The 19,314-nt window shown below is 37.1% G+C and overlaps 1 protein-coding gene across 2 annotated transcripts in view; it reads left to right on the forward strand.

The window, feature by feature from the left end:
* The window catches only part of MEMO1 (mediator of cell motility 1), a 136,891-nt gene that overhangs the window by 83,540 nt on the left and 34,037 nt on the right, over positions 1-19,314 (forward strand). For both annotated transcript variants that reach the window (XM_047851478.1, XM_047851477.1), the window contains 2 exons: positions 595-707; positions 2,657-2,768. In XM_047851478.1, coding sequence (XP_047707434.1) covers positions 595-707; positions 2,657-2,768 — 225 coding nt within the window. The remainder of the gene's footprint in view (positions 1-594; positions 708-2,656; positions 2,769-19,314) is intronic.

Here is a 19,314-nt window from a genome sequence, read left to right on the forward strand (position 1 = left end):
AAGGCCTTCCAACAAAAAGACAAAGATAAGGAATTGAATTTAATTAACTGAGAAGCAAATCATTAGTGGGCATATTAGTTTGCTAGGGATGCCGTAATAAAATACCATGTAGTAGGTGGCTGAAAACAACAGAAATTTATTTTCTCACAGTTCGGGGGCTGGAGGTCTAAGATGAAGGTGCTGGTAGAGTTGGTTTCTCCTGAAGCCTGTCTCGTTGGCCTGCAGATGGCTGTCTTCTTGATGCCTCTTCACATGGTCGCCTCTCTGTGCATGTGCACCCCTGGCATCTCTTCCCCTTCTTATAAGGATACCAGTCACTGGATTCAGTCCTTACACGAACAGCCTCATTTTAACTTAATGATGTATTAAATACCTTAGCTCCTAATATGGTTATGTTCTGAGGTACTGGGATGGAACTTCACCATAAATTTTAGGGGTGCATAATTTAGCTCATAACAGTAGGTAATGAAATCAGTCAAGAAGGAAAATGGTACCACATGTGATTTTTAAAAATTACTTGTTTTTTTCCCTTTCGTTTAATAAGGTTTGTGTAGAAGTGCAATTGTTCTGTGCTTTTTGTTGTGTATCTCCTAGCCGGAGAATTTTCATCCTTGGGCCTTCTCATCATGTGCCCCTCTCTCGATGTGCACTTTCCAGTGTGGATATATATAGGACACCTCTGTATGACCTTCGTATTGACCAAAAGAGTAAGTATATAGAAATCTTATAGCTTTTAAACAGCTAAAGAGTTTTTAAAATAAGAATTGTAAGTTAATTTAAAAAATTGAAAATGTGAATATTGTAAGTATTCTCTCAGTTTTAAAGATAAAATTGATTGCAACTTATCTGCAAACAGCAAAAACAAAGAAAGGATATCCTCTGTATGCCTAAAAGATGACTAGACTTTTTTTGCCAGCCACAAAAATCTGTCAGGTCCACTAGTCTCCAGACTGTTAGTGGTTACATCTGTATTGAGGGAAGTACCATGTACTCACTATACCACGAGACAAGAAGTTAGTATGCACCGTAACTTGATGAAAGATCCTGGACATGTTAGTCTGCCTCTGTGTTATTACTTGCCTCATTGTAAATAGATTATTCTGATAATGCCTTTATTTCCTCTCAAATAATCTTTATGGGGGAAAAGAAATAAGATGGTACTTGTGAAACTCTGAAACAAAAGCTGAAATAAATCTCAAGTGTATTTTATTTTTAAAACATGCCTGTTAACTTTGATATATTTTTTCCATAGGATTTTAGAAATCACATCTTTATTTAGTTGTATCTCACTTTATCCATTGAATGTATAAATTAAAACCTTTGACTTTATAATAGTATTTTTGGAGGAGGGGGGAGCATAATTTTAAAAATACAGAACAGTACAGAGAATAGTGTAACAAATATTCTTGTACTTACCATCCACAATTGACTCAGAATTTTTCCCTTATCTGAATTCTGTTTACTTTCCCAAAGACCATCTTCATGAACTTGCTGTGTATTCTTCCAGGGCATCAAATTACATTTTAAGTATGTTGTGTGCTTATTGTTTCTAGAAATTTTGGAACACATTCTTCTGTAGAATGAAAGAAGCCATTTGCAAAATAGATGATCACCTCATTTTCCTATTTTTAGGCCTAATTTTTCATAGTTTGGGGTTTTCATTACCATGGAGTATTAGTAATTTGTTGTTAGAATAATTTTTACTAATGAAGCTGGAGTATAACTAGCCTTATTATTCTCTGTGATGCTCTTAGGGGACACACTTTATTTTTAATACCTTGGGGCATTCAGAAAATTTTGGTTTTAGATAGCTTCCTAATGAGGGAATGGATGATTTTTAATAAGGTTATAGTTTTGAAAAAAAAAAAAAAAAAAAAAAAAAAGAGTTATACCATCACTTGTGTCTTTCTCTGATATTGGTAAACCCATTTATAAAAATGTTGGTTCTCTTCTATGATAAAACTATTCTCACTCATTTTACATATTAAATTTCATCTTTTTTTTGATACAATATCCAGTTTTAAGTTTGATTTATCAGAAGGGTCTGAATTACTAGATCATTTTAAGATTATTTATGGCATGGTACTCTGGTGAATTTATGTTCTGGGCTGCCCCAGAGGCCTAATTTTTAATTTTGAGGAATATAGCATGCTTCATAGGAATTTTCTGTTCCCAGTGTGGCAGGCATCTGAGGTGGGAAATAATAATCCCATAGATTTTATTATAAAAGAAAACAAAACATAAAAACTGTATTATTAACCTCACAAGTAGGTAGATCAGTGGCTTTGCCATATTTTACTAGGAGTTCTAATCAACTACGTTCTTGTTGGCATATGCTGATTAAAGTCAAGGAAAAGCTTAGACCCAGAGGTGATTTTAGATGTAATGAAAAGAACTGATGAGAATTTTGAATTACTATTTTAATATAACTGTGTAATATATGAAAGTGCTAAGTAGTCATTACATGTGTTATTGCTTTGTCTGGTATATAAAAAGCTACGTTTTTCTTCTTTTTTTAAGATAAAAACGAGGGAAATTATTATGTGGTACTTCTGTCTCTTGCCAAAGCGTGTAGTTTTTTGTTACTGAGTGGAGTCTCACAGAATAAGGATATACATTAATATATTTGTTTTACTATATTTTGAAATCTCTTTAGTTTACGGAGAACTATGGAAGACAGGAATGTTTGAACGCATGTCTCTGCAGACAGATGAAGACGAACACAGTATTGAAATGCATTTGCCTTATACAGCTAAAGCCATGGAAAGGTATACTGATTAATATAAGAAATCCCAGAGAAATCATAAATATTAATTTCTTTGGAATTATTTTCACTGGGTAAAATAATTTTTAGGATAAGGAGATATAAAAAATTTTTTTTGTTGTTTGATGGGCGCCTGGCTGGCTCAGTTGTAGAGCATGTGCCTCTTGATCTTGGAGTTGTGAGTCTGAGCCCCACACTGGGTGTAGAGATTACTTAAAAATAAAAAGTCCTAAAAAAGTTTTTTTTGTTCTTTGAAATGATATAAAAATTTGCGATAGATTTTCCTATTGTGGATTGAAGTTGGTTTTGACTAGTTTGCCTATAAAGGCTGACCATATGAATTGATAACGGTTGTTTTATTGGGTGATAATATTTTAAAAACCTGTGTGTGTGTGTGTGTGTGTGTGTGTATTGATCTGCCTGTTATTTTATTCATTAGACATTTATCTCAGAATAACAGTTACATTCTTTTATGCTGTAAGTAAGTAATCACACAATTTTAGATTTGGAAATTACATAGAAGGTCATTTATTTCAGTCTTATGCAAAGTACATGAATATCTTTTAAAATATGTGTGACAGATTATTATTTGGGACTCCTAAAGGTCTTCCAGTGATAGGATGTACACAAAACTACTAAGTAGAATGAGGACAAGGACAGTATCTATTTTATTCTTCACTTGTATCCCAGTGCGTAGTGCAATGCCCATTACACAGTCATTAATGTATTTTGTAAAAAGAAAAATTTTTTAAAGAGCTTTCTTTCTTCTTTTAGGGCAGTATTCAAATTAGAAAGTCTTCCTTTTGTAGGTCACATTTCTCTAATTTTTCAACTGTTTCCTTTATATGGACTTAATATTCCGTACATAGTTCCACTAGTTCTAAATATGGTGAGATTATTCCATCTGGATCTTGTCCCTATATTCTCTTAGTAAAATACAGGGTATATCATATAGGTTTTCAGTAAATGTTTTTTAATTAAATGATCATTGTAGCCCGAGATCACATTAACATTATCCATGCTGATATGGCTTACATACTATTGGCTAATACACTTGTGGCCAGCTAAAACCCAAGTCTTTTTCATACAGTTAAATTGAATTATTTTCTCTCTTGTACTTTTGGGGTTTCCTTTCAACCCTCAGTTACTACTGTTTAATTTTTCCTTATTGGTTTTAGTCTATTATGGCAGTCTTTTTGGATCATTTCCACTCTTAATTCTGTTATCAAAGTATTATTTAACTTCTCTCAGTCTTATGTTATCCACATCTATACACAGTGATAACTATGATGAATTGTATATACCTGAAGAAGTTTCCAAAAATCAGTGTGATAATAAATTATAAAGAATATAATTTTAGGTTAATTGTGTTTTACTACATTCTAATTCTTCAGAAATTGTTAAACCAATGTATGCTGTTTATTTCTCGGAATGCTAGTATAATCAGAACACTCCATTCTTCAGTTACATAGAATAAGAGAAAACTTTTATTATTTCCTGAAATGTTTGCATATTTTGTTATGAAAAAATATATTTTAGGCCTGGTAAATTTCAACACACTAGAACCAGTACAATTAAAGCCAACAATATCCTTAAGGAAGTTTTAACAAAATAACATTTTTTGTTGTTATTTCAAAAGTAAAATGTGTAATATTGAAAATTTAGGAAAATAGAAACTTAAAATCAACAAAAATTCTTTTTAATAATTCCCCTTCTATCAAATGGTGTTAAATAACCACTATTAAATTATATCACTTCTCAAGAGACCTTCCCTCTCTCCCAGATTACATTTGCATCTCTGATACTGACTAGTACCTAGAAGGTACCTAGTGCTTTTCCTTTATAGCCTTTGGTGCACTCACTGTGTATATTAGTTATGTGTTACTGCACAAGATATTGCTCCAAAACTTAGAGGCTGAAAATCACAACTATTTTATTGCTCATAATTTTTAGGTCAAGAGTTTAGGCAGGGGACACCTTGCTCTGGTCCATGAAGAGTTGACTGAGGTAACCTGAATGGGGTTAGAGGATCCAAGATGGCCTTAGTGCTGGTTTTTAGTTGTTAGTTGACCTCATTTGTTCTCTAGGTAGCTGGTTCATTCATCAACCAGGGCTTTTCTCTCTTCTTGGCTTCTGTCTAGAAGCATAGCCTGGATTTGTTTACATGGTGATTTTGGTAGCAAGAGAACAAAAACAAAAGTTTCTCAGCCTGTTAAGGGCTAGGTCTGAAACTACATGGCATTATTTTTATCACAGTCTCTTTTTATTTATTTATTTAAAAAATTTTTTTTTTTCAACGTTTATTTATTTTTGGGACAGAGAGAGACAGAGCATGAACGGGGGAGGGGCAGAGAGAGAGGGAGACACAGAATCGGAAACAGGCTCCAGGCTCTGAGCCATCAGCCCAGAGCCTGACGCGGGGCTCGAACTCATGGACCGCGAGATCGTGACCTGGCTGAAGTCGGACGCTCAACCAACTGCGCCACCCAGGTGCCCCTATCACAGTCTCTTTTTTAAAGCAGAACACAATGTCAGCCAAGATTTAAAGGAAGGAGAAATAAATAGATTCCGCCCCCCCCCCTTTTTTTTTAATTCTAGTTAGTTAACATATAGTATAATATTGGTTTCAGGATTAGAAATAGATGATCAATACTTTTCTTGATGAGAGAAGTAGCACGTGTAGACAGGAATAGGAAGAATTGTTGGCAGCCATCTTTGCAGATGGATTACCACAGTTCTTCTGGTGGGCAATTCAGTGTTTCTCCAACATGCAGTATTCAGCCCTCTTAAGATGCCCAGAAATCTCATTCATTTATACCCTCAGGTTCAAAGTCTGTTGCCTTATGATCTGCATGAGGTTAAGATGTGGATGAGGCTTTCTGGGTACAGCTCCTCTTGATTTGGATACCTGTGAACTAAGAAGACAAGTTTTACTCCATTCCCACCCTGCCATACACACTCAGTATACAATTTTGAGACAGGAACACTTAATCACAATAGAGCCTCCTAGTGGAGAGTGAAAGAATGGCAGCCTCTGACCCAAAGCATTTCTGAAATCTGATCAGGGAACAGAGAATGTTCTTTGATTATGGCTTGTTTCTGGCTTCTGGTTGCAGTTTCATAATTCCTTATTTTTCTTAGCTCTTAGCTTGCTCCTTTGGGCTCTTGGCTCTACTCACTGACTCATTTTTATTTCTCCATAAGAAATGGGCCTTGTTTACACCTAAGTAGCCATTTCAGCCGGCTTCATGTATGTGACAGTTTGAAAACCTAAAGGCCTCTCTCTTTTCATTTGGAACAGTGTTTGTTTTAGTCCAAACGGATAGAACTCCATTAAATACTGTGAGTTTTCTATTTATCAGTTTATAAGTGCATTCCATTAGACAAAAATTGCATCCACAGTTCTTTCAGTGACAGGACTCTCTCTACTTTGGATCCCAAGTTAGGATCCTGTAAGGTTCTTAGAAGCCCTTTTGCCTATCTAAGAGAGTATTTAAGCCTTACCTTACTAAGTGTTTCCGTTTTTGGGGCTCATTCAGTTAACTGTCCAACTCTTGATCTCAGCTCAGGTTCTGATCTCACAGTTTGTGAGATCTAGGCCTGCATTGGACACTGTGCTGACAGTGTGGAGCCTGTTTGGGATTCTCTCTTTCTCCTTCACTCTCTGCCCCTCTGCTGCTTACTCTCACTCTTTCTCAAAATAAGTAAACTTAAAAAAAGTCTTTTTGTGGTCTTAATAAAAGGTTTTACAGATGAATTTTTGATTTGATGATTGTGAGCCCATGATTTATTGGCAGCACGCCGAATTTGATCTTTGTCTTTATGTTGTTTCTTTGACAGTCTCTTGCTATCTGTAGAGGCTTGTGATGAGAAACAGCTATTTTCCAATTAGGCAACTCCTGCTTAGAAATCTTTCGTTTAAATTCTGCCTGTAACTCTTTAGCTCATGTTATTCTTCTTTTACCTTCTCACACTTGGCTATAGAGAAGCCAGTGACACTTTGAATATTTTGCCTGGAAATCTTCTTAGCTAGATCTACGTGTTCACTAGGTATATTTTTAATGTTCTAAGTTACTACTTGGAATTGTGTGTAATTATGCTAATTGTTCTGACAGTAAACAATACGGGCCCCTTTTCTCCTGGTCTTGCATAGCAGTTTCCTTACTGCTCTTCCAGTTTACTGTCTTCTTGTTGCCCTTTCAGATTCTGCCTGCCTCTGTGTCCTCAAAGCCAATGCTTTAGGTTTTCTGTTCCAGTAGTAACCTTTTTAAGCACCATTGTTCGTCTCACTTACCTATTGTATATAGCATAACAAATCACCTCAAAGGGCCTTTTTTCTTTCTTTTTTTTTTTGCTTATGACCCTGAACTAGAAATTTGGTCAGGGGTGAGTGCTGACAGCTCTTCTCTGTTTCATCTGCTGCCAGTTGAAGCAGGCTGATATAGGCTGAAGGCTCTAAGATGCCTTCACTTGTTGTCTGGGGCTGTGATGCTGGTTGTCTGCTGAGGCAGCTTGGTTCTCGTCTTTGTGATCTCCCATCTCCCATCTCCACCTGTTGCCCTTCAGGGCCTCTCTCTTCCCATGGTGTCCTCTTGCAGGATAGCCTTGGACTATTATGAAGTTCATGGCAGTTCAGGGCAGCAAGAAAGCAGGCTAGAATTGTTCAGGCCTTGTAATATCTAGGCTTGGAACTGGCACAGTGTCAGGCCATATTCTACTCATTCAAGCAAGTTTCAAGGCTAGGTTCAAGGGGAGGGAGAAAGAGACTCTACTTTTCATGGGAGGAGTGGCATGAGCATTCAGAAGTGGGAGGAATTTTCAGGGATGTTACCTAAAGGCAGCCTACCATAGTACCACTGCAGTTAAATAGCTCTTTTGGTGATTACCTGTTTGTCGCCTATCCCTGGTAATTCCCCAGTCTTCTCTGTGCCTGAGGGCAGCTTGTCTTCACCTTCCGTGCCCAGCTCGGTACCTGGTACACAAAAGGATTTCTGTAATTAATTGTTAAGTGAATTAATAATGATCTTCCCATTTGCAATACTTTCATTAAATAGTTTTCCCAAAGTGAGGTCAGATGTTCTTTTTTATTAGCAGCTTTTCATATCATGACCATATTTCCATGTCATTTTTACTCTTTTTGATTGAGTATACATGGACTTTGTAGTATATGTTTATGTAATAGTTTAATCAATTGACCATTTAATTTCCTAACTTTTCTTTCATTTTTTTCACTATAATCATTACAGATTTTTAAAAATTAAATACCTAAGGTGTTACTTATAATTCTGTGTATTATCTTAAACAGATTTAAAAAACAATACTCATTTCAACTTTTAAAATAATAATGAGTAGTGTAAAGGAGAAAACATGATATGACCCATAATCTCCTTGCTTGGTTTGATCCTGTTGACATTAAAAAAATACTTGTACAGTACCGTACATGGCTTCAAAATGTAAACAGCATCAAAAAGAATAAAATGAACAGTTAAAGCCTCCCTGCTTCTCCTCAACCAATGTTGATTAGTAGTAGAAATTGTTATGCATATGCTAACAATATATGTATGCATATGTGTTTGTGTATATATATATTATATATATAAGATTTACATACATATTTATTTGTGTGAATAAAACCTGCAAACGAGATAATATCTTAGGTACTTTATTTTGATCCTTTTTTCCATGTATTATCTTTACTATTGAAATTCATAATAATTTTTATATTGCTAATAATTGTATTCAGACAGTTAATTTAGGATATGTAGAAATGATCCATTTTGAAAAAATTGAGTTAACTCTGAAAATTAACAGCACTGGATCTCAGCTCTTCTTTTTTTTCCCCATTTTATTTTACTTGTTCAGTTACATTTAATGTCTCCCCCCCCCCCCACATTCTTTCTGTGTCATACCCATGTACTGTTTGTTTGCAGTTTAAAATTTTAATTGATTTTTTTGGCAATTTATATACAGTAAAATGTACTCTTTAAGGCACAGAATTCTGTATTGACAAATGCAGAGTTGTATATATCCACCACAGTCCAGATATAAAACAATTCCTCTGCCTCAGTTGCACAATTTTTTGTTCAGAGAAATGTGCAGAGTAAATAGAATGCTTTAGTAACTTTGAAAGTGTTCCATTGAGAAATATGGCACTCTAAAACCGTTCATGTTCATTATAAAAATAGTCATCATTATTATCTTAGCCATTTACTACTTTTTGTTACTGCCAATATTTTGGAACATAGACAACTTGAAAGTACAGTACAATGTACTTAAATCTGTCCCATCTTCTGCTTTAGGTTCTAGTCAATCTTATAAATTCAGTGTGGTTAGGATTTGATAACTCTTGAAGTGCTTAGACTATTATAAAAAAAAACCAGCAACTTGATTTTGTGTAGTTTACCCAGATATTTAAGCCGAAGTCTTGTAATTCTTATGTTTGTCCATATTGATTATATGTTTGAGTTCCTCGAGTGAGAACACTATCCGATGGCTTGGTTTGGTATTAAACACTATTAACTGAACAATTTTCTCTGTTCTTAATGTCTTGCATTAGTGTACATTTGTTACAGTTGATGAAGAAATATTGATACATTATTAATACCTAAGTCCGTAGCTTAATTAGGGTTCCCTTTTGGTGTTACATAGTTTATGGGTTTTACCAAATACCTAATGTCATGTTATCTACCATTATAGTACCATACAGAATCGTTTCATTGTCCTAAAAAATCCCCTGTACTCTGCATGTTCATCCTCTCCCCCTCCACTCCCCCCAACCATACCCTGGTAACCATTTACCTTTTTACTGTATCCATAGTATATAGTCATATTGTTTTTGGAATGTCATATAATGGAACCATACTATATGCAGCCCAAGTTGGCTTCTTTGATTTAATAATATACTTTCAAGATTCCTCCATGTCTTTTTTTGGCTTGATAGCTTATTTCTTTTTATTGCTGAGAATATTGTGTTCTATGGATGTATCACAGTTTATCCATTCACCTCTTAAAGGATTACTGGTATACTTGGATTAATATCTCTCACATGTGTTACTGCTATCTACTTATTGCCCTTGTTTTTTATTTCTTTTTTGCTTTCTGTTAATGTTTCTGCCTTCTGTGGTTTTAAGTGAGCATTTTATGATTCCATTTTTTTCCCCTCTAAGCATACCAGTTATAGTACTTTTTTTTAAACCTTTGGTGGGTGCTCTAAAGTTTGCAACATACATTTGCAGTGAATCCAAGTGCACTTTAAAACAACACTGTACTGTTCCATAGGTAGTACAAGTATCTTATAACAGTATTTCCTATTTGTCCTTCCTGTCCCTTGTAATACTGCAGTCATTTGTAAGCTATAATTACAGCATGTTGCTACTATTAAGTTTTGAAGGAATTGTTATCTCTTGGATCAATTAAGAATAAGAAAAATACGGGTGCCTGGGTGTCTCAGTTGGTTAAACATCAGACTCTTGGTTTCAGCTCAGGTCATGATCTCACAATGGTGAGATTGAGCCCTGTGTAGGGCTCTGCTCTGACAGTGTGGAGACTACTTAGGATTCTCTCTCTTCCTCTCTCTCTCTCTCTGCCCCTTCCCTGCTCATCTGTGCTTTCTGTCTGTCTGTCTGTCTCTCTCTCAAAAATAAGTAAATAAACTTAAAAAAATAAGAAAAATAAATGGAAATAAACTAAAGATGTTGCTTTATTGCTTTCTTTCTTGATGTAGATCTGAGTTTCTGACCTAGATCATTTTCCCTTTTTCTGAAGAACTTTTTAATAGTTGATACCTCTGATTGTATTTTTTAGTACTTGCTATTTTGGGTTGAAAGAAGGAATTCTTTTTTTTTTTTTTTTTTTTTTTATTTTTTTAAAATTTTTTTTTCAACATTTATTTATTTTTGGGACAGAGAGAGACAGAGCAGGAACGGGGGAGGGGCAGAGAGAGAGAGGGAGACACAGAATCGGAAACAGGCTCCAGGCTCTGAGCCATCAGCCCAGAGCCTGACGCGGGGCTCGAACTCACGGACCGCGAGATCGTGACCTGGCTGAAGTCGGATGCTTAGCCGAGTGCGCCACCCAGGCGCCCCGAAAGAAGGAATTCTTTATCACCACCTCAGGAATACACGAGAAACTCCTTTAATGATGTTTGTTTAAATCACAAGTTAAGAATAATGTATTTTATATATGGGGAGTAATTTTGTAGGCTAGTAAACAAAACTCATTTTGGCTCCCAAGTGGTGATTCTCCTCCCTTAAGTTTTTCTAGTTAATATGTATAAAAATTTGATTGGTTTTAAAATGGTTTAAGACATTTCTCCTGTCAAGATTTAAAACATTTGGTTATTTTAACATTTAATATGTTAACATTTCAAATGTTATAGAGCTACCTAGCTGTACTAATCTCTGTGGAAAGAATAATGGGAAATAGACAAATAAGCAAACATGGTATATTTTTCTCAGCATATAGCCTGGTAAGAAAGTTAAAAAATGTATATAAATAAATGTAATATAATACAAAATGTATTAAGTGCAGTTGAGTTTGTGGGATCAGAAAAAGGGGATGTGGGAACAGAGATGAAGTTAGGAGAGCACACAGGTTGCTTCATGGCAGAGAGAGCATTTGAGTGGACTTTGAAGATGGCTAAAGTTTTCTCAGAATGAGGCAGGAGGTTTCTGTGGGAAAGGGGCTTCTGTCAATACAAAGTACAGGAGTAGGAAAACCCAGGGCTTAAGAATAGAGAGCTACCTGCCTTGGCCTAATGTAGTTGCAGAAGGCTTGCCTAGTAACTGAGGTATGTCTATAGATTATTTTGTGTGGCCTGCAAATTTAGAAAACATTTTCTTATATATATGAATGTTTTTGGTTGGCTCTTAGTCCTGCCACTTCCTGTTATCTTATACCTTATCCACCTTTTAACATGTATATAATGCCAGCCTGGAGCTGGAGGCATTTGGGTAAGTGACCTGTAAAGACATACAGTAAGAGGGGCAAGATTAGCTAGTTGGAACAGTGGGTTGGGACCATATTATAGAGGTCATTGAATGTCATTTTAAGATATTTGTATTTTATCCCCTGATTGGTATAGAGCTAGTAAAAGTTGCTTAGCAAAGGAAGGAGGACATGGTTGGAACTTGGAATCATAAGAATATTACTCCTTTTTTTTAAAGTAAGCTCCATCTCCAGCATGGGGCTTGAACTCTCGACCCTGAGATCAAGAGTCGCATGCTGTACCAACTGAGCCAGCCAGGAACCCCGAATACTACTCCTTGATGGTGTGATGGTGAAGGATGGATTCGAGTTGGAAAAGATTGAAAGAAATAGTTTAGTAAAGAAGTCATGGGACTTTGAACTAAGGCAGTGGTGGATGGGGTAGCAAACTGAGCAGATAATAGGAGACATTTGAAGATTAGAATCATAGAACTTGGTAAATGTTTCTGTCTGGAGCAGTAATGTGATTTTAAGAGTGCAAAAGTGAAATGCCAAATTGTATATCATTATCAGAGATGGTAAAGTTAGCAATAGGTATCAGTTTAAGGGAATATAGGGAATAGAAATGTTGACTTGTTCCTAATAAAATACTGAAATTTCTCTATAATTTGGATTGCAAGCTTGGCCAATTTATGATAGGATTATTTTGCTTCAGATGGTTGAGTAGTACCTGAGATATTTCTGCCCATGTAAAAAACCTTTTTTCTTAGTATTCTTATTCAAATGGAAATTAAGAAAGGCCTATATAACCTTTGAAATTTATTTTGATAATCTGATTAGATTTACTTACCTGATGATATGGCAAAGATTTATAATGACTTAAATGTTACTTTTAGTTGTCATTGACAGCTAGCTTACTTCCTCCTTTTCCTTTCTCCTCCTTCCTCGGTTCTTCGGTTCTGCTTGATGTTTTCTGGATCTTTTTAGTTTGTTCTTCCTTTGAGTGAGTCATAGTATTCTTTACAAAGTCTATATGTATGTCTCTGTGGTCTGAAGGTGAATTTGATCAGGAAGAAAAGATGAGAAATTATTTTTTTTAGAAGACTCCCTAAACCTCTGCAGTTATGGTTCCTTTATGCCACTTTGCCTTTAACGCAGTTTCAAGAGTTCCACCACCAGTCTCACATTTGAAGACTCACTAGAAGGACTCACAGTTTATTCATGGTTATGGTTTATTGAAAGAGGTATGATACACAACAGGACCAGCAGAAGGAAAAGACACATCAGGCAGAATCTGGAGGAATCCAGGTGTATGCTTCCATCATTCTCCTTCTCACAGGGTGGGCTAAATAGAACGTTGTTTCCTACATCAGTTTAACACATGTGCAGTGTTTCTGGCCAGAAAAGCCTGCTCTAAGATTCAAACTCCAGGATTTTGTTTGGGGACTGGTCGTGTAGGGACCCCCTGCTTGCATAACTAGCTCCAGCTACTGAGATTCTCTGCTCTCAGAAGGAAAGTAGGTGTTTGCCATTATCATTTTGTTTACAATCCAGGCAAGCTGGTACAGTGTCCCAAGTGGTAAAGCAGGCTTAATCACCACAGGGAACATTGTAAAAGCCAAGGGCCAGTCTTTACAAGCAGCCCCTTCTAAAAATTGGAGCAACAGACCGACTAGGTCTATTAACTCTCCTACAAAAGTCCCATTCCTCTTTTGCCAGTTCCAGCCTGCCATAAGTTTCTGACTCATTATTTTAAAAGAAATTCTAACCCTCCTTATAGCTTAGGTTTGTATTAGATCTTAAAATTTTACTTTTCTTTCTGACTGTGGCCCCAGTCAAGGTCCTCAAATATTCCAATATAGATTTTTAGTGCTCTGTGCCATTAAGAATATTGGTGGTATACTAATATTGTTTGTTTTTAAAGAGAGCGCTCCTCTCTTGGTTCTGGGATTTCAGTTTCTTTTAGTTTGTTACACATCTTGGATGTATTAATTTTCTGCAGCATGGTTTAAGATATAGGACAGAAAAAGAAGGGATAAACCTTAACTCTACATTACTTAAGTGCTCACAAGAGCCCTGTAAGGCAAGTATTATTAAGTCTGTTTTACTGATGACAAAATTGAGGCTTAGGATAGTTTTAGGTAACCTACTGCAGGTAGCACAGCTTACAAGTGGCAAAGATGGGTTTTCTTTTTTCTTCTTTTAACAGATTTATTGAAAGATGATTTACATCCTATAAAATTCACTCATTTAAGAGTACAACTCAATGATTTTCAGTAAATTTACAGAGTTGGGCAGTCATTCTCACAATCTAGTTTTAGAATTTTGCACTACACAAAAAAGAAACCTTGTGTCCCTTTGAGGGCAGTTCTGGCTCCAACTCTCAACCTTATGCAACCATTTATCTGCTTTGTCTCTATAGAATTTTGCATTTTCTTTTTTTTTTTTTAATGTTTTCTTTTTTTATTTTTTAAATTTATTTTTGAGACAGACCATGAGCAGGGGAGGGGCAGAGAGAGAAGGAGACACAGAATCTGAAGCAGCCTCCAGGCTCTGAGCTGTCAGCACAGAGCCCGATGCGGGGCTCGAACTCACAAACCGTGAGATCATAACCTGGGCTGAAGTCGGACGCTTAACTGACTGAGCCACCCAGGCGCCCCAGAATTTTGCATTTTCTAGAAATTTCATGTAAATGGAATCCTACAAGATGTCTTCCGTAACTATCCTTTTACACTTAGCATACTGTTTTTGAGGTTCACCAATCTTTTAGCATGTATCACTAGTTCATTCCTTTTTATTGCCAAATAGTTATTACATTATATGAATCTGTGATATTTTCTTTATCCATTCACTAGTTGATGGACACTTAGATCAATTCCATTTTTGGCTATTAGGAATAATGTTATAAATAACATATCATATAAGTTTTTATGTGAACATATGTTTTCGTTTCTCTTGAATAAGTACTTAGGAATGATATAGCTGGGTCATATAAATCTATGTTTTAACTCTTTCAGAAACTGCCAAACTATTTTGCAGAGTAGCAGCACCATTTTATATGCCAGCAGGAACACGAGGTCTCTAGTTTCTCCCCATACTGGCCAGTATCTGTTATTGTCAGAGTACAATAACATTTTTGATTACAACCATTCTAATAGATATATATAACCTGACTTGGTGTTAATTTGCATATTTCCAGTGACTCATGATATTGAGCAACTCTTCAGTGTGGTTATTAGTCATTTTTATGTCTTCTTTTGTGAAATGTCTGTTCATATATTTTGCTTTAGTTTTAATTTGATAATTTGCCTTCTTACTGAGTTTTGAGAGATTTTACATATTCTAGATACAGATTATTTCACTCTGTTGAAGAGCAAAAGTTTTTGATGAAATCATTTTATCATTTTTTTTCTCGTGTGGATTTTGCTTTTGGTATCATATTTAAGAAATCTTTGTCTAGGGGCACCTGGGTGGCTCAGTCAGTTGAGCATCTGACTTGATTTCAGCTCAGGGTATGATCCCAGTGTTCGGGAATTGAGTCCTGAGTTGGGCTTTGTTCTGAGCATGGAGGCTGCTTGGGATTCTCTCTCTCCTTCCTCTCCCTCTCCCTCTCTCCCTCTCTCCCTCTCTCCCTCTCTCCCTCTCCTCCCTCTCCTCCCTCTCCTCCCTCTCCTCCCTCTCCTCCCTCTCCTCCCTCTCCTCCCTCTCTCCCTCTCTCCCTCTCCCCCTCTCCCTCTCCCTCTCTCTCTCCCTCTCCCTCTCCCTCCTTCCCTCTCTCTCTCTCTCTCTCTCTCTCTCTCTCTCTCTCTCTCCCTCCTTCTCCCCCATTCCCCCATTTGTTCTCTCTCCCTATCTAAAAAAAAAAAAAAAAAAAAAAAGAAATCTTTGTCTAATTCAGGGTCACAGAGATTTTTCTCTTCTTGAACAGGAATCAGCAAACTATAGCCTGCAGACCACATCTGGCCCACAACTTGTTATTGTAAGTGTTTTATTGGAAGATAGCCATCCATACCCACTCATTTACATATGTGGCTGCTTTCTGTTTACAGTGACACTTTGGCAGCTACAGAGATTGGCCCAGAAAATATAAAATATTTACTTTACGGCTCCTTTGAAAAGATTGTTGCTGACCCCTGTTCCAGAAGTTTTCTTAGTTTAGCTCTTAATAGTTATGTTTATTACCCAGTTTGAGTTAATTTTTGTATATAGTATGAGGTAAAGGTCTAAGTTCACTTTTTTTTCATATGGATATGCAGTGGTTCCAGTACTGTTTGTTGAAAACACTATTCTGTTAAGTAATGAGTCATTTTCCGTTTGCTGCTTTTAAGATTTTCTCCTTGTCTTTGGTCAGTTTCATTACAGTGTATCTAGATGGGGATCTCTTTGTGCTTATCATATTTTGAGTTGTTGAGTCTCTTGGAACTGTTGATCAATGTTTTTCATGAAATTTGGAAAGTTTTCAGCCATTATTTCTTTTAAGTCTTTTACTGTACCTTTTTTGGGACTCTCATTGTATGCATCTAGTGTGTTTGATGTTGTCTACAAGTCTCCAATGCTCTGGTCATTTCCCTTCAATCTTTTTTTTTTCTCTACAGGTTCAATTATTTGTTTTATCTTTAATTTCACTGATTTTTTATGTAATATTGAATCTGCTTTTCAGACCGTCTAGTAAATTTTAATTTCATTTGTTGTACTTTTCAACTCTAAAATTTCCATTTGATTCTTTTATTTTTTTTATTTATTTTTTTTTTTAATTTTTTTTTCAACGTTTTTTATTTATTTTTGGGACAGAGAGAGACAGAGCATGAACGGGGGAGGGGCAGAGAGAGAGGGAGACACAGAATCGGAAACAGGCTCCAGGCTCTGAGCCATCAGCCCAGAGCCCGACGCGGGGCTCGAACTCACGGACCGTGAGATCGTGACCTGGCTGAAGTCGGACGCTTAACCGACTGCGCCACCCAGGCGCCCCTGATTCTTTTATTTTTTATTTAAAAATTTTTAATGTTTATTTTTAAGAGAGTGAGAGAGACAGAGCACGAGCAGGGGAGGGGCAGGGAGAGAGAGAAAGAGAGAGACACAGAATCTAAAGCAGGCTCTGGGCTCTGAGCTGTCAGCACAAAGCCAGATGTGGGGCTTGAACCCACAAACCAGGAGATCATGACCTGAGCCGAAGTTGGATGCTTAACTGCTTAACCTACTGAGCCACCCAGGTGCCCCCCCCCTCCTTTTTAATGTTTATTCTTTTTTTTTTTTTTTAAATTTTTTTTTTTCAACGTTTATTTATTTTTGGGACAGAGAGAGACAGAGCATGAACGGGGGAGGGGCAGAGAGAGAGGGAGACACAGAATCGGAAACTGGCTCCAGGCTCCAAGCCATCAGCCCAGAGCCTGACGTGGGGCTCGAACTCCCGGACCGCGAGATCGTGACCTGGCTGAAGTCGGACGCTTAACCGACTGTGCCACCCAGGCGCCCCTTTAATGTTTATTCTTGAGAGAGAGAGAGAGGAGAGAGCGCGCGTGTGAGAGAGCGCATAAGTAGGGGAGGGGCAGAGAGAGAGAGAGGGAGACATAAAGTCGGAAGCAGGCTCCAAGCTGTCAGCACAGAGCCCAACGTAGGGCTTGAACCCATGAACCACGATCATGACTGGAGCTGAAGTCGGACACTTAACTGACTGAGCCACTCAGGCTCCCCTCTATTTAATTCTCTTAAATAGCTTGCATTTCTTTGTTGATATTCATTAATTATTTAGTCATTGCCATATTTTAACTTTTTAAAGCATGGTTTCCTTGATGTTTTGAACATATTTATAGGAATTGTTTTGAAGTCTTTGCTAAATCTGGTCTCACGTGGGTACAGCTTCTATCTATTGGTTACTTTTTTTCCCCCCTGATAATGTGTCACATTGTCCTGTTTCTGTGGCTCATAATTTTTTCTTACAACTGGACTTTTTATCTTATAGCAACTTGATTCCAGTTTTAATTTAATTTTTTTAATGTTTATTTATGTTTGAGAGAGATAACGAGAGTGAGCACGAGCAGGGAAAGGGCAGAGAGAGGGAGACACAGAATCAGAAGCAGGCTCCAGGTTCTGAGCTTTCATCACAGAGCCCAACGTAGGGCTCTAACTCATGAACTGTGAGATCATGACCTGAGCTGAAATTGGACGCTTAACTGACTGAGCCACCCAGTCACCCCTTGATTCTGGTTTTATTAAAATTTTCTGCAGGTGGTAGTAGTGGTGGTAGTTTCATTCATTCATTCATTCATTCATTCACTTTTCATTTGTTTGTTTGTTTGTTTGTTTAAGTAACTTGATTGGCTTTATCTACAGAATTTCTCTCTCCCAAAATGTGTGGCTACAGATTTATCTCCTCAACTTTTTAAAAATTCTTATGAACTTTGGCTTTCTAGAGTTCATCTCTGTGTCTGCATTGCTTAGTGCTTAGTAAATGTTTGGTTGGAAGTTGTAATTGAACACCTTGAGCCAGTAAGGCTTTTGTCCTCTGCTGGCGGATTGTGTATATTTTGGGGAGTATGTTCAAAATTTGGGCCATTTTCTAGCTTGCCTCCTTTACTTTCTATTGGGTCTTCTCTGGTCTCCCTGTGTATACATGCAGATTTCCAGGCAGCCTAGGATGTGGGAGATGTTGGTTTTTCTCAGGTCTCTAATTTGCCTTGGATATGTTCTTAACCTCCTAATTAGCTGGCATTCTGGGGGGAGCTAGGGACCTTAGGGGTCTCCCCTGTACATTTGTGCTTGCTGGCTTCTAATCACATGGGGTTTTGTGGAGGGCATCAATCCTTTCCTCAGAATAAATGAATTTATCTGGTCCCTGCGTGGCTCTCTCCTTTCCAGAGTCTCCATGTTAAATTTCTAGGTTTGTGGGTTGCCTCAAGTGGTTCCATAACCTCAGGCTACAAGAGCTGTGGGCTTTTCTGTTTCCTGCTGGGTGTGAGTATTCTGCTCTGTACTCCAAGTCAAAGTGAGCCCCCTTTAGCAGTGAAGCTGCTGATTTTCATAGGCAGCCTCTGCCATGTTGGTGGATTGGGGCAGGGGGATGGAGGCAGCTCCTGGTAAGATGCCAGACTTCCACTGTTCTTCCCAAGATGTTCACTTATTTTACGCTGATAAACTCTTCTCGTTGTGTTTTTTGCCTTGTTGAATTTCTAGAGCCACAAAATGGTTATTTTTGACAGTTTTATCATTGTTTTCTGAGGGCAAGATTTTGTACTCCTTCACTGGGAAAAACCAACTTGACAACTTGTATTCTAGAGCCTAGGAATATTATATTTCAAAGCCAAATACTCATTTTTCTAATTCATGCTTTGTGAGAAGATAGAACAAGTACTTTTTTAAAAGAGAAATGACGAAGAAGTAGATAGATGGATCTTGATTCAAAGCTTAGATTTCTGAGTAGTTTGAGCCTTTTACCTTCGTATCACCTTGCAAGATGAGACCGAGGTTAATTGAATGGTTTGGTGGCTGTATGGAATAGTAGACATGTATTATTTCTTCAGAGTGAGCCAACTACTGTTGATAAACTACTTTTCCTATAGTGTTGCTCACTTCATAATAGTTTCAGAAAATAGATATTGTAATTATGATCATTTGACAGATAAGGTAAA

This window comes from Prionailurus viverrinus, chromosome A3 (genome assembly GCF_022837055.1).
Source record: "Prionailurus viverrinus isolate Anna chromosome A3, UM_Priviv_1.0, whole genome shotgun sequence".
NCBI lineage: Eukaryota > Metazoa > Chordata > Mammalia > Carnivora > Felidae > Prionailurus > Prionailurus viverrinus.